This window comes from Branchiostoma floridae, chromosome 4 (genome assembly GCF_000003815.2).
Source record: "Branchiostoma floridae strain S238N-H82 chromosome 4, Bfl_VNyyK, whole genome shotgun sequence".
NCBI lineage: Eukaryota > Metazoa > Chordata > Leptocardii > Amphioxiformes > Branchiostomatidae > Branchiostoma > Branchiostoma floridae.
The window spans coordinates 16332406-16344922 of record NC_049982.1 but is presented as its reverse complement, the minus strand read 5'-3'; the positions used below and the strand labels follow the sequence as shown (position 1 = coordinate 16344922).

At 39.1% G+C, this 12517-nt stretch overlaps 1 protein-coding gene across 10 annotated transcripts in view; it reads left to right on the top strand.

Moving 5' to 3' along the window:
• Nucleotides 1–12517, top strand: part of LOC118414781 (dedicator of cytokinesis protein 1-like) — a 45491-nt gene that overhangs the window by 14618 nt on the left and 18356 nt on the right. For 2 of the 10 annotated variants that reach the window (XM_035819019.1, XM_035819016.1), the window contains 22 exons: nt 178–281; nt 426–600; nt 813–919; nt 1044–1133; nt 1283–1383; nt 5393–5527; nt 5813–5921; nt 6246–6257; nt 6908–6978; nt 7304–7378; nt 7644–7750; nt 8081–8208; nt 8408–8503; nt 8797–8895; nt 9133–9227; nt 9400–9478; nt 9934–9987; nt 10846–10946; nt 11128–11186; nt 11489–11637; nt 11970–12055; nt 12310–12507. In XM_035819019.1, the coding sequence (XP_035674912.1) occupies nt 178–281; nt 426–600; nt 813–919; nt 1044–1133; nt 1283–1383; nt 5393–5527; nt 5813–5921; nt 6246–6257; nt 6908–6978; nt 7304–7378; nt 7644–7750; nt 8081–8208; nt 8408–8503; nt 8797–8895; nt 9133–9227; nt 9400–9478; nt 9934–9987; nt 10846–10946; nt 11128–11186; nt 11489–11637; nt 11970–12055; nt 12310–12507 (2230 nt within the window). The remainder of the gene's footprint in view (nt 1–177; nt 282–425; nt 601–812; nt 920–1043; nt 1134–1282; nt 1384–5392; nt 5528–5812; nt 5922–6245; nt 6258–6907; nt 6979–7303; nt 7379–7643; nt 7751–8080; nt 8209–8407; nt 8504–8796; nt 8896–9132; nt 9228–9399; nt 9479–9933; nt 9988–10845; nt 10947–11127; nt 11187–11488; nt 11638–11969; nt 12056–12309; nt 12508–12517) is intronic. The other 8 variants (XM_035819023.1, XM_035819022.1, XM_035819025.1 and 5 more) reach the window with 6 other exon arrangements.

Below are 12517 nucleotides of genomic sequence, written 5' to 3'. Positions count from 1 at the left end.
TGAATGAAATGTAATTTGCAAGCATAAAGCACACTTTATATTGGTTTTGAAAGTGACATTTAACATTCATATGTAAATATTATGGCCCTAAATGTTGTGTTTTTTATGAGGCAAAATGACTGTAATATCTTGATATTATGATGTGGTAAATTGTTTGGAATTATGTTCTCTCTACAGAGAAAGATCGTAAGGAGAAGATTTTTGCCATAGCATATGTGCAGCTAATGATGCAGGAAGGGACCACACTCAGGGATGGCAAGCATGACCTGGCAGTCTACAAGGTACCGCATTATAGTCATCATCACCATCATGTTGGGCTGTTGCCCTACTTCTGTTGCCCAAATTAAATCTTCTCCACTTCTTAAGAATACCAAAAGCATCAGGTAATTTTGCTCCAACTTCTTCTGGCCCTTCTGTTGTTCCAGTGTGAGAGATATAAGCCAGACGAGGCCAAGGTTTACGTGAGTCTGCCTGCCCTGGACAGACAAGGTGTGACCAACAACAACAGCAAGTCCACCCTGCATGCTGGAAACCTGACCCTCAGTAAGGACAGCTTCCAGATCCAGACACTGGGCTGCTCCACCAAACTCACACAGAACGGTGAGTCTCCAGTATCTGGGGTTCTAGGGGCAACTGTGCAAGATAGAACTTCACTTCAATGATCATTGTAGCCTATACCAGATAAGGTTTTCATCATTAAGTTGCACCCTCACCTTATATTGTGACTAAAAAGAAATACATGACTGTGTAGATTCAATTTGTATGACATCGTGCTGGAAGTATTTAACCTGTGTTGTTCTTGCCTATCCCAGTTGATCTGTTGGGTCTGCTGAAGTGGCGAGCAAACCCAGGTAACCTGAAAAACAGTCTGCTGTCACTCATGAAGGTGTGCGAGGTCAGCGGAGAGGAGGTCGTCAAGGTAACCATTGTGAAAGTGTCGACTTGGGATTTTTCTTTCATTGCATAATCACAATACAGTTGCCATTTCGTATATGAAGAACTTACTGTTAGTAAGGAATATACGTCTTTTTTTTTCTGCCCAGTTCCTTCAAGATGTCTTGGATGCCCTGTTCAACATTCTTATGGAGAACCAAGACTCCGACCTGTATGACAACCTGGTCTTTGATGCACTGGTGAGTCATTAGATACACTTATATCAAGGAATGTAGTATATTGTGAAGCAATTTGTAACTGTATGCAGTCTGGAATATACTGACACAAATTGTAATATCATCATGTTAAGGTTCCAATACTTATGATGAAATATTTTTGAACCTTACAGATCGGTGTGATTGGTCTGATTGCTGACCGTAAGTTCCACCAGTTCCACCCTGTACTGGACACATACATCAGGGAGCATTTCAGTGCCACACTGGCTTACAAGTAAGTACATGTGTGAATAGGGATATAAGAAGGCAGTTTGCTCTTTGATAGATGACTTTTGTACTTGGTTAATGACACCTGGCAGAACACAGGTGTACTGCATAACCAATACAATGGGCACAATCCTGACTGTCCATCACAACAACCTTTCAGTTCAATTATATTATGGCAATTAATGACAATTGAGAGGGGCTGTATGTCCATCAAATCTTTCCATTTCCATGTTTTTCTTTTGCATTTGTACACTTTGATGGACACTTTGGGGTTGGTCCTTGTCTTAATACTTAAGAGCAAAGGTATTTACATATCAAATGTTGGGAAAACCAGTCTGGTGCCTGATCTGATACTACTTTTCATATTTGAAAGAAACAACTTTTCCCCAATTTCATTCCATACTGTCTTTTAAAGTTTATTTACTGTAGGGAGAGATCAACAACTACTGAAAGGCCTATTTACAGATTGTTTGTATCTGTGTTAATGAGAAAAATATATGAAACTGTGTCAGTTTTTAGCTTAGAATGGACATAATGACTTTCTAGAATGACAACATTTTCCATCCATCTTGTTTGTGTCTTACCCTATCATTCATCATTCCCCACTTCCCTTGGAGACCAATTATGAAATAAATTAAATTAGTTAACAATACCTGGTGGTCTCCACAGTTTGAGCCATTGATAGTCACAAAGGTCACATACAGTAATGCCTTGTTGTATTTTGGAATAAAGAAATAGATAAATACACAACTAAAAGGGATAGACCATGAAGAATGGGGAAAATGAAAGATTGCACCTGAATGTTAGAAAATTGGCGCTAAAAGGTTTTGAGTATTTTGACCACAATAAGCAAAGTACAAACATTCAGTTTCAGGTGTTACGAAGTTGTTACACTTAAGAGACATGTCATTACCCAGTCAGTGCACTCTCATTTTGTTGAAGCTGATTGCAGGGAAAATGGTCATGATTACCATTACTGTAACAGATAGGTCAAGGTCAACTTCTGTTGACAAAGATTACTTCTTTTCTTGGTTTAGAATATTCTACAGCACAACAGTTATTTTGTTTCCTCTCCGGTGGTAGGAAACTTGACAAAAGATGAACTATTGTGACATTTCATTTATAGAAGATAGAGTAAATGACTTGTGCACATGTTAGACATGCATGCACTAAAAAACTGCAATTTGAGGCAACATTTTGGTCTGGCATGTAAGCTCATACTTATAGACAGTTTTAAAAGATCTCACTTAAGGCAAGACCAAGTAAGCATTTAGATTCAATTAGTGGGTATTCACTGTACCTACAGTGTTTTGGGACTATTTTAATGCTCCAGTGACCACATGAGAGGACCATTTTGATGCTCAAAAGGTCAACTGTTTGCCTCTGTGTCCCATGACCTGATTAGTCACTCCAATGGCCTCTGGCCACCAGGGTAGTATTTCGAGTTCTCGCCATGAAGGGATTTGCACCAAATTCTGTCTCAAAACAATTCAGTAAGAAGTCGTCCATGTGCCAGATGATTCCACTTATGAAAGAACTCCCTGAACGGGAGCTGCTCCTGTCAGGGGAGGTCAGCTGTACCCTGTGCCAAGAGGCCAGCTTCTTCAGCAGGTGATGTTAGATATGTGGGGAGGGGGGTTCTTGATTTGAGCTGGGAGACAATGCTCAGGGGGCTCACATTGAAGTGAGCTGTGAATGGAGAGAAGAGATTAGGGTGCAAAGATCAACAATCAATGCTTCAAAAGACCTATGAGTAGTTGATACTAATGTAGGTAGCCGTTACTTGCAAAGTCCCTTTGTTTCAGCCATGTTTTTGTCATAGCGGAAAGAACAAAAAAACTCAATAAGATATGTACATGTAATTCAGAGGAAGTAACCCAAATTGTGAAGTTTTAAATGATAAATTTCTATATGCTGGCCTGTAAAGTTTGTCAACTGTACAAAGAAACAAATTTGTGACTTGCCTGTATTCTGTGACTGCCATATGTATTTCATTGTACCTTTGTTCACAAATTACTGATACCATGATAGTTCTTTGTTGATGTTTTGGTGTTTCACCCTCAAAGGTTTTTAACTCTGTCCATTTTGTTAAGACACTAATTTGCTGAAGTGGTTGTATAAACATTGCACAGTGCATATTTCTTAATGATCCAGTTTCTTTCATGCCTTAATCACAGTAATTACCAGTCCCTACAAGATTGCACAGGTCTCTGGACTGCCTGATTGATTTAAGTGGCTGCCTTGTTAACATGTAAACAGACAGGGACAGTTTATTAAAATTAGTTGTCTCAATTTTGTACTAAAAGTAGTCTTTTTACAGAATATTGAATCAGATGTTTTTAATGTTTTATATAGAAGATATACACAAGGTATCACAGATTTGCATTGAGAGACTTTGATATGAAGGATTCATCATGTTATTTTGGTACATTTGATGGTTTTGCTCGGAATCAGTACAATTTACTTCAACCAATAGGAACATGAAACATTATATATTCTGAGATAATGTGTTGTTCTAAAACAACATGGCCACCTTTGGTAACAATGCAAAATGCACACAATTTAGCCTCCATTGAAATCTTTTTGAGTCTTGCTGCAAATTCTCTGTGTTGTTGATAACTGAATAAGTGTAATCCAATGATTCCAGGGGAAATTTTCAACATAGCGATTATAAGACCTATGTCTAAGAGGGTATGCAGGGTACATTGTACCTGGTGTTAGGTGATTCAGTGATGTGTATTGTCTGATCACCAGGGATTATTATGTTAAACCAAACAATCATCACAGTGCTGCACGTCTGTCACCTGTTCTAGGTGTGATCTCCTGCTGGGCATTGTTACTGTAACACAATAAATCATCAATTCAGTCTGGTATTATGGAAAGGCAGGTGGACGGCTGTTATAGAATGGTGTACATGAAATGCTACTTAAAGTTTTCTTTCACAATTTTGTATACATGTGTTAATGCACATTGTTCATATGTTGTTTCATGCTGGTATCATAATGTAACAAAGTCCACTTTGGCCAGAGTGATTTTATGTTACTGATTTTAAACACAAGCAATAAAAATAGAAGCATAGTAGGGATGGTACTGAAAGGATTGGTAGGGAAGGTACATTAAAATGTTCTGTTGCATACATTTTTCCTTGTCAATATCTTTTTGATTTCCTTCCTTACATTTTTGCTTTGCCTACATCTTGTGCAAGTTTGCTTTTCATTAGAATACTCCACACACTCCATATACTTAAATTTTCCACAGTGTTCATCCCCTAACATATTTTGTGGTCTGTCCCTTAATGCAGGCTTCTGGGTCTTAACAGTCTGCCCAACTGATAAAACCTCTCCTCAGGGCATAACTGAACTAGAGTTTATTTGTGTCGGTTCAGTCGTCCCAAATAGCACATTATTGTGCGGTTGAAATGCTGGCTGATTTGAATAGAAAACTACAGCAACTATTATGATGGCTGACGTGTGTGATTGTGATGGAGATACCATTGGCCATGATACAGGTTATGTTCGGAGCTAGATGTGGAGTTGATTTGACATGTACTGGTTTGTAGACAAGTTATTGGAGACAATACCTGTGGTAAACCTTTTACCCTCTGGGCCCGGGGCTGCCTGACATGTGTGTAAAATAGATCATGCCAGGCCTGTAATGCTACACAGCAACAGTGTGGGTCATCAACTGGGAATTTGGATTAGGTTTAACTGATATAATGTTTTAATGATAAGTATTTTCATATCAAGGAGATTGCTATTATGGCCAAAAATATTTTCACATTTTATGATTGAAATGATTTTACGATGATGTGCTCTATGACAAATCAGACAGCATAGTATTGGGGTGCTAAATTTGCAATCAGGCGATGAAATCTTACATACATTTATTAGTAGCATCGTAAAAATATGTAAGTTACTTAGCACCCTTTATTTCCATCAGTAAGACTTTGTACTTTGTACATTGTAATTCAGCTCTAAACTTTTGAGGCTAATAAACTTGTTCCTCTTTGTTCCCAGTAAACTGATGGTAGTCTTGAAGTACTACATTGACAATGCCAATGAGCGGGATAACCATGAGTCTCTACTGAAGGCCATGAAGTCTCTACAGTACATCTTCAAGTTCATTGTAAGGTCCAGAGTGCTCTACTCACAGTAAGTAACCTCTTTCTATCTGCTAATCCTTTGGTCACTTTTTGTATTATTTGTATTTCTATGGGCTGATATTGGTCACTGTCCTATATTGCAGGGCTGGGCTTTACACCAAGAACAAATTAATGGCTCAGATGATAGACCTACATGTATCATTAACTTGTACATATTCAAGTGCAAGCCAAGCCCCTTTTAATGTGAACCTTTTTTCAGTTGTTGAGTGCCAGTTGTTTTCATTACAGTGAAGTGTAAGTTTGACCCATACATGTACTTGTCATTCCTCTCTAGGTTGTATGAAGGGAAAGGTAAGCAGCAGTTTGAAGCAGCAGTCCGACACCTGTTTCAGTCTCTGAACGGCATGATGACGTACACATCTGACTCTACAGTAGGGGTGCAGGTAAGGAGAACCTCAGCAGCCAATGGTACTGAAGAAAAAGTCATGCTGAAACTCTCTTCAACGTCTCTTACAAATCAGATTGTCTTGTGTTCTGATTCTGCTCCTGTGTTGCGTACAATTCTTGCTTTGTGCAACATTGCCTTGATGTTTGTGTAAAGTTCAGAGTGTTTATAACAGTGCCAAATGCACATTTAGTTGGAACCTTGCTTTGACTATGTAACAGCCTTCTGTTGTCTGCACAACTTTTGAAGTCTCAAAGCCTCATGCCTGCCTAATCTGTGTCTTGTCTTTCCTCTGCACGACTCCCTTCCTCTTGGACTCTAGAGAGTAATCAAGGTACTGTTCTTAGCTGTGTGGTGTAAAGACATGGCACTGTCTTCTGTCTGTGTATTACTGTCACTTATTGATAAGTAATCAGGCCTTTTTTGAGACACTTTTCCTAGTATAGTCGCCTATATAATACTAAATATTTCTTGGATGTTTAGCATACTTGTACATTGTAGGTTACACACTTTTATCATATCCTTTCTGGTGAATCACTGTTATTCAGAAACTTGTAGCTTATGTTTCTGCTGTCCCTATGATTGATAAATAAAAAAAAGCTTTTTTTGTTTTCCTCCGTCTGTCTTACATGTCTGCATATTATAATCAAATAGATATAATTTGTATGATATTACAGTAACCATCACTTTTCAAATGAGATTGCCATGTACATGATGCACACACTGAAGTGTTTCTGGTTTCACCATGACAAAAGTTTGAATTTTGAATGAATAGTGGTTTGCTTCCCAGCAGTTGTTTTTTTACAAATGTCATGTTTACAATTACGATGAATCACACTGAGCTATAATAAGTAATGTTTTGTTCTGTAATGTTCTCTAACTTAAGAAAGTGTCAGATGTGTTAGAACCATAACAATTTTTAGTGTGTCAACTTCTTTTCAACTTTGTACAATGAAGTGATTGCAATATTCTTTTTGCCACTAGGGGGCAGCACTGAGATACGTTCCCACAGTCATCCCTGATGTAATCACAGTGTTTGATCCGAAAGAGCTAAGGTATTTCTCCATAGATAAAACTTACAGCAAAGCAGTTCAGTTTCTTATTTATTTCATACCATGCTCATGCTGTGTTCATGTGGGTCACATTTCCCTTCATTCTTCTTTAATTCTTTCTTTAATATTGCCCTATTTGCTTGGCATACTTAGTCTATTACATTGATTTTGCTTCATTTCAATAAACTTCAGTTGGAGTAAGTTTAGTTTCCTTCCAGAAGGACATGTTCAAAGCTTCATCACAGTCCAACTGCTGGCCATTGATATTTTATTCTTGCTTCTGTTTTTTCCTTCTCCTCTGTTTCTGTCCACCCTGTCCCTCCTCCAGTCTCCTTCTCTGGACCTTTTGCAGCCACCTGTTTCCTGACTACAATAAGTTACTTAGGAGAAAAAGCAATAAAAGGTATCATGGTTGGGTGTTTGACTGGGGAGTGCACACTGCACCACTTGTACTTCAATACTCATGTCATTTATATTGTTCATTTTGTTCTCCAGCCAAACTTATAAAGGAAACAAATATTGGCTACAGTGCTTTTTAAGTTGTATTCAAGGGAAGGAAAGATCTGAAATACCAACAGCCTAGATAGATCTGATTGTACTACTTGTGAAACCATACCATGTAGATGTTACATATGGTTCTATTTGTACCCTATTTGTCCTTATTCCAGCCTCCTGCTAAAGGATTTCATCAACAACATTCCCCCTGACCGGCTGGTGAAGCAGAAGGTTCAGTGTATGAACAACATCGTCCACAGTGACCTGTTCAGATTATCAGGTAAAAAGTGAAGAGAGCCATCATGGAGTAAACTTGCACTTGGATAGGTGCTCCAGTATGAGTAGGTTTGGGAGTATTGTCCTCAGTATGGAAGGCTACAGCAGGGAACTGGAACTACATCATCTCTGTCCTCTAGAATATGATAAGGGATTTGTGTTTTGAACACCCTTAGTATATGTCACTGTGTACGTTAGTCCCAATACGTAAACTTAGTAGTAGATCACCTGAGTGTAAGAGATCCTTCAGAAAGACTAGCTTCATGCCATTGAGTGATGCAGCAGTCTCCATTCTGTTTATGAGAACTCGCCAACCTCTTGTCCCACCCTGTAGAGTGCAGAGGTATCCTCCTGCCCATGATGATGGCACAGTTGAAGAAGTTGATTGAGAGGAAGGAAGAAATGCCAGACTGTGTGAAGATGCTGAGTGACGTGTTAGACCGCCTCAACAGGAAAGATGTGGTATGCAGCACTATGTCATTCAGTTTTATGTTACAGCAGGTCCAGAAGTTGACCATGCATCATATTAGGATTGTGTCAGAATGATGGTGCTATTTTGAATCATTTCCTTCCTTTACATTTTCAGTGTTGCAGTTACTCTCAATTTCATGGCTATCCAAACCTTTTTAGTAATGATTTGGATGATTTTGTCCCCAAACAGGGCCCTATCCATGGGGACATGGAGATAGTGATGAAGGAGATACTAAGGACAGTGATACAGACAGTAATCTTCATGGACAGGGATGCACCACTTATTGTAAGTTTATCAAAATTACCCTCATTTCAAAGAGGGAAACAAAACAGGTACAAGTCACCTTTACAACCTGTATATCTTTGCAGGTAAATAACAATAGATTCAAGACACACAATACAAATACAAGTTTATCAACACTGCAGCAGTGACAAACATTGCATAACAGTTATGTGTCATTATTTCAAGTTTGTTACAGCATTTTATTCAACAATCCCATTTACTGAATGTGTAGAGTCTAAGTACATGAGTTAAACAGTATACTGTTCTGACATATATATGATACATTCACCCAACAGGGTTCATTTGTGGCATGTATGACGGGCATCTTGCGTCAAATGAATGAGTTCCACTACCAGGCCTACATCGATGCCTTCCCCAGCAGAAGTGACCTGCTGGTAAGAACCTCATCTACTCATTTTGTACACAAAGTGTACCTTAAAGCCATCTAGAATAGAGTTCACCAAGTTAATCAAGGGGGTTTGGCACCACATGAAGATTTGAAGGGAACTGAAACAAATGATCTAGAGTTATTGGTATATATTATTACAACATTGTGACAAGAGATGAACAAGGAGAAGCATGGAGATAGGGAATGTTTGTGGGTTGACTTATCAGTTCATTGCTACTTCCAGGACTTCCTGATGGAGATCTTCATGGTGTTCCGTGACCTGGTCAGCAAGAATGTGTACCCAAGGGACTGGGTGGTCATGACCATGCACCAAAACCAGTAAGTCTCTTAATGTGTACATGCAACTACAACACACATCGCTTTGTTACAAGCTGTCACATTACGTTTTCCACTGATACATTTTCCACTCAGGACGTTTTTTGCCTTGTTAAGGTGTGTACTAAAATGTTGAGAATGAAACTTGCACTAACAAACATTGTTTTTTTGACAGTGTTGTCCTGACGGCCATCAAGTATTTCACCCAGACGCTTCACAAATCCTTCCTGGATGAGAACAATTTTGAGTACCAGGTATGGGCTGAAGATTAATATTTGACAGGGGTACAGTTGTTGCAGACTTTAATGAAAGTATCATGTGACCTACAGATATTCTTATAAAAGAAGACATCTATTGTTGATATACCATTGTTGGATCTGTAGAGCCATGAAATGTGCATACAAAGCCGTATTTTTTAAAAGATTTTCTTTCCTTAAACCTATTAAAGTTATTCTAGTGTTCATACCTCAATTCTGTGTTCACTGCATGCTCCCTTCAAATATGCCTGGCGATCTTCATGACACTTTTGATCTTTAAAGCTAACATATCTTTTGTGCTCTTAACTGCTGAATATTGCTCTTGTTGCCCTTCCATGATGACTGTTGTTAAGTCCTTTTTTTTGTTTTTTGTACCTCCTGAGCTAACTCATGCCGCGGTTCACTAACTTCTCTCCTTTTTTCTCCCCTCCAACCCTCTCCACTGCCACTAGTGTCAGGATAGGGAAGGGGACTGCCAGCCGTTTCTCGATAAGCACATGATCATGGTCGTGCTCTCTGCTCTTATTGCGGTAGTCGCCTTGATAACAAACTACCATGCATGCATATGATAAGTACAGGTCCAGTGGACTTTATGCCAGGGCTTCTTTGCTTCATTCAGACCTTTTTATTTCATGCCTATCATTAATAACATGCATGTACTATGTTCTTGCCTTGTGTGTGTTTGGCTACCTTCAGAGATTGTCAAGGATATCTCTTTGCTATCTTTCTATTACGCTTTCTGTGTTGTGACTGATGTTCTTACAACTGTTCATGAGCAGAATGAAGCAAAAGCATCTGAAATATTATATTAGCACTTGTCCATGGGACCTGGTAATTGTTTTGCTATGACCATATACTTGCTCTGCATGGCAGTTTGGTTCAGGGCAGGCTCCAATACAGTGTATGTGTACGTGTGTCTGCATCTTTGCAAAATCCATGTTATAATGGGTTGCTCAGATCATTCGGCCTCCATATCAATAAACGGGTATTACCGCATGATGGTAAAGAGCTTGTAAGATCTGTAATTGCCAATGACTAGATGTAGATGAAGAGACTTGTTTTTGCTAAATACATCTTGTATCTTGGTCGTAAATAGGACAAAGTGAAAGACTGAAAAAAGCAAAAATACACTTTAATTAGTGCTATTTACATATTTTAAGTCTTCCTTGAGTAGTATTTTACTGAGTCAGCTTTGTTGGCGAGTACACGTGTTTGTATATAAATTTGGCAAAAACAAAAAACGATATCTCCAAGTTGGTATTCAGACCTCCTTAAAGGTCAACATTACAGTCTAACACAAGGATTGCTTGAGATGGAAGGGTACCTGTGTGTGAACAGTGTTTACTCTGTCTCCTCTCCCATAGCTGTGGAACAATTTCTTCCACCTGGCAGTGTCCTTCTTAACCCAGGAGTCACTGCAACTGGAGAACTTCTCTCATGCCAAGAGGATGAAGATCATCAACAAGTAAGTCAGACCACCAGTCTCAATAATGATGCCTGTGAGCAGGAGTTTAACACTTAGCTCTGAACTGTAACATATGTCTATACCTGGAAAACGTCTGTGGTCTCATTGATTTGTTGAGAATAGATTATTTAAGGATTCTCTTGATTTGAGAATCACTTTTCCCTGTGTTCCTTTCCCACAGGTACCAGGACATGAGGAGGGTGATAGGGTTTGAAATCCTGTCCATGTGGTTCAACCTCGGTAAGTCTAGGTACATTCTAACTGCAGAGGCTCATAAGCTTGAAAGAAACTGAATTAGCTGCCATACCGGTATATCATTCACAGCTGTTACATTTTGTATAATACTACATGCACAATGTATGTAAGTTAAGCTGGATGAATGAATCTTATTGTAATGATCCTTAAACCAATTCTACACAGTTTTTAACAGGCTACATACATTTTGTATATATTTGAATGGATGTAGATATAGCAGAACATTTGCACTTTAAAAAGTCTGCATGTGGATCAAACTAATTTGAGCCTTATGTATGTTTCTTCAGGTCAGCATAAGATCAAGTTCATCCCAGAAATGGTTGGCCCAATGCTGGAGATGACTTTGATCCCGGAGACAAAGCTAAGAGAGCACACCATCCCCATCTTCTTTGACATGATGCAGTGTGAGTTTGCAACCAGGGGAAACTTCAACCAGGTGGGTAGAGAATAAAACCAAAAAGATGCTCAATATTGAAGACTGTCCCAAAGGCTTGTTTATGCATAAATGATATTCAAGTCTACAAGGAAAGTTTATAACATCCTCAGTAGTCTGTTTTTGAAGAAACAAAGTTAAATATGATTTTGTGGTGGTAGACATCTATCTGTACTCTCCAACACCTGAAGTGCAGTTGAAGTATGATATCTTCTGCCACTGTCCTAAATTGTTGTAAAATTTGTTGTGTCTTCTGAATGTGCACAGATTCTGTACATGTGAGAATGCAAAAGTTTATGGCTGCTGCTGATGACAGTTCTGTGTTGTTGGTACAGGTGGAGAATGAGATCATCACCCAGCTGGATCACCTGGTGGAAGGTGGGCGTGGTGACGATCAGTACAAGGAGCTGTTCTACAGGATGTAAGTACAGATGTGCATAGAGGTTGTCCAGAATTGACACAATCAATATTGCACAGAATTGATGTTAGATATGGTAATCTTCTATTGACTGATCATCAGGTCAGACTCATTTTGTCTTTAGTGGTCAAGGACTTTGTGTGTTTCTTGTTGTCTACATCAGAAGTAAGGAAGGACCTTACATGTGATCTTAGACTGCTTTGAGATGTGATAACCAAGGTAACTGGGATAGTGATTGTAATTTTGCCCCTCCATAGTATCTCAGACCACTGCCAGAAGCACCGGTACCTGCGCCAGCGGGGCCTGTATTTTGTAGACCTGGTGAACCGACTGCTGGAGAGACTGCTGGACTACAGGACCATCATGAACGATGAGAACAGGGAGAACAGGATGAGCTGCACTGTCAACCTTCTTAACTTCTACAAGGAGATCAACAGACAGGAGATGTACATCAGGTAAGGCAGA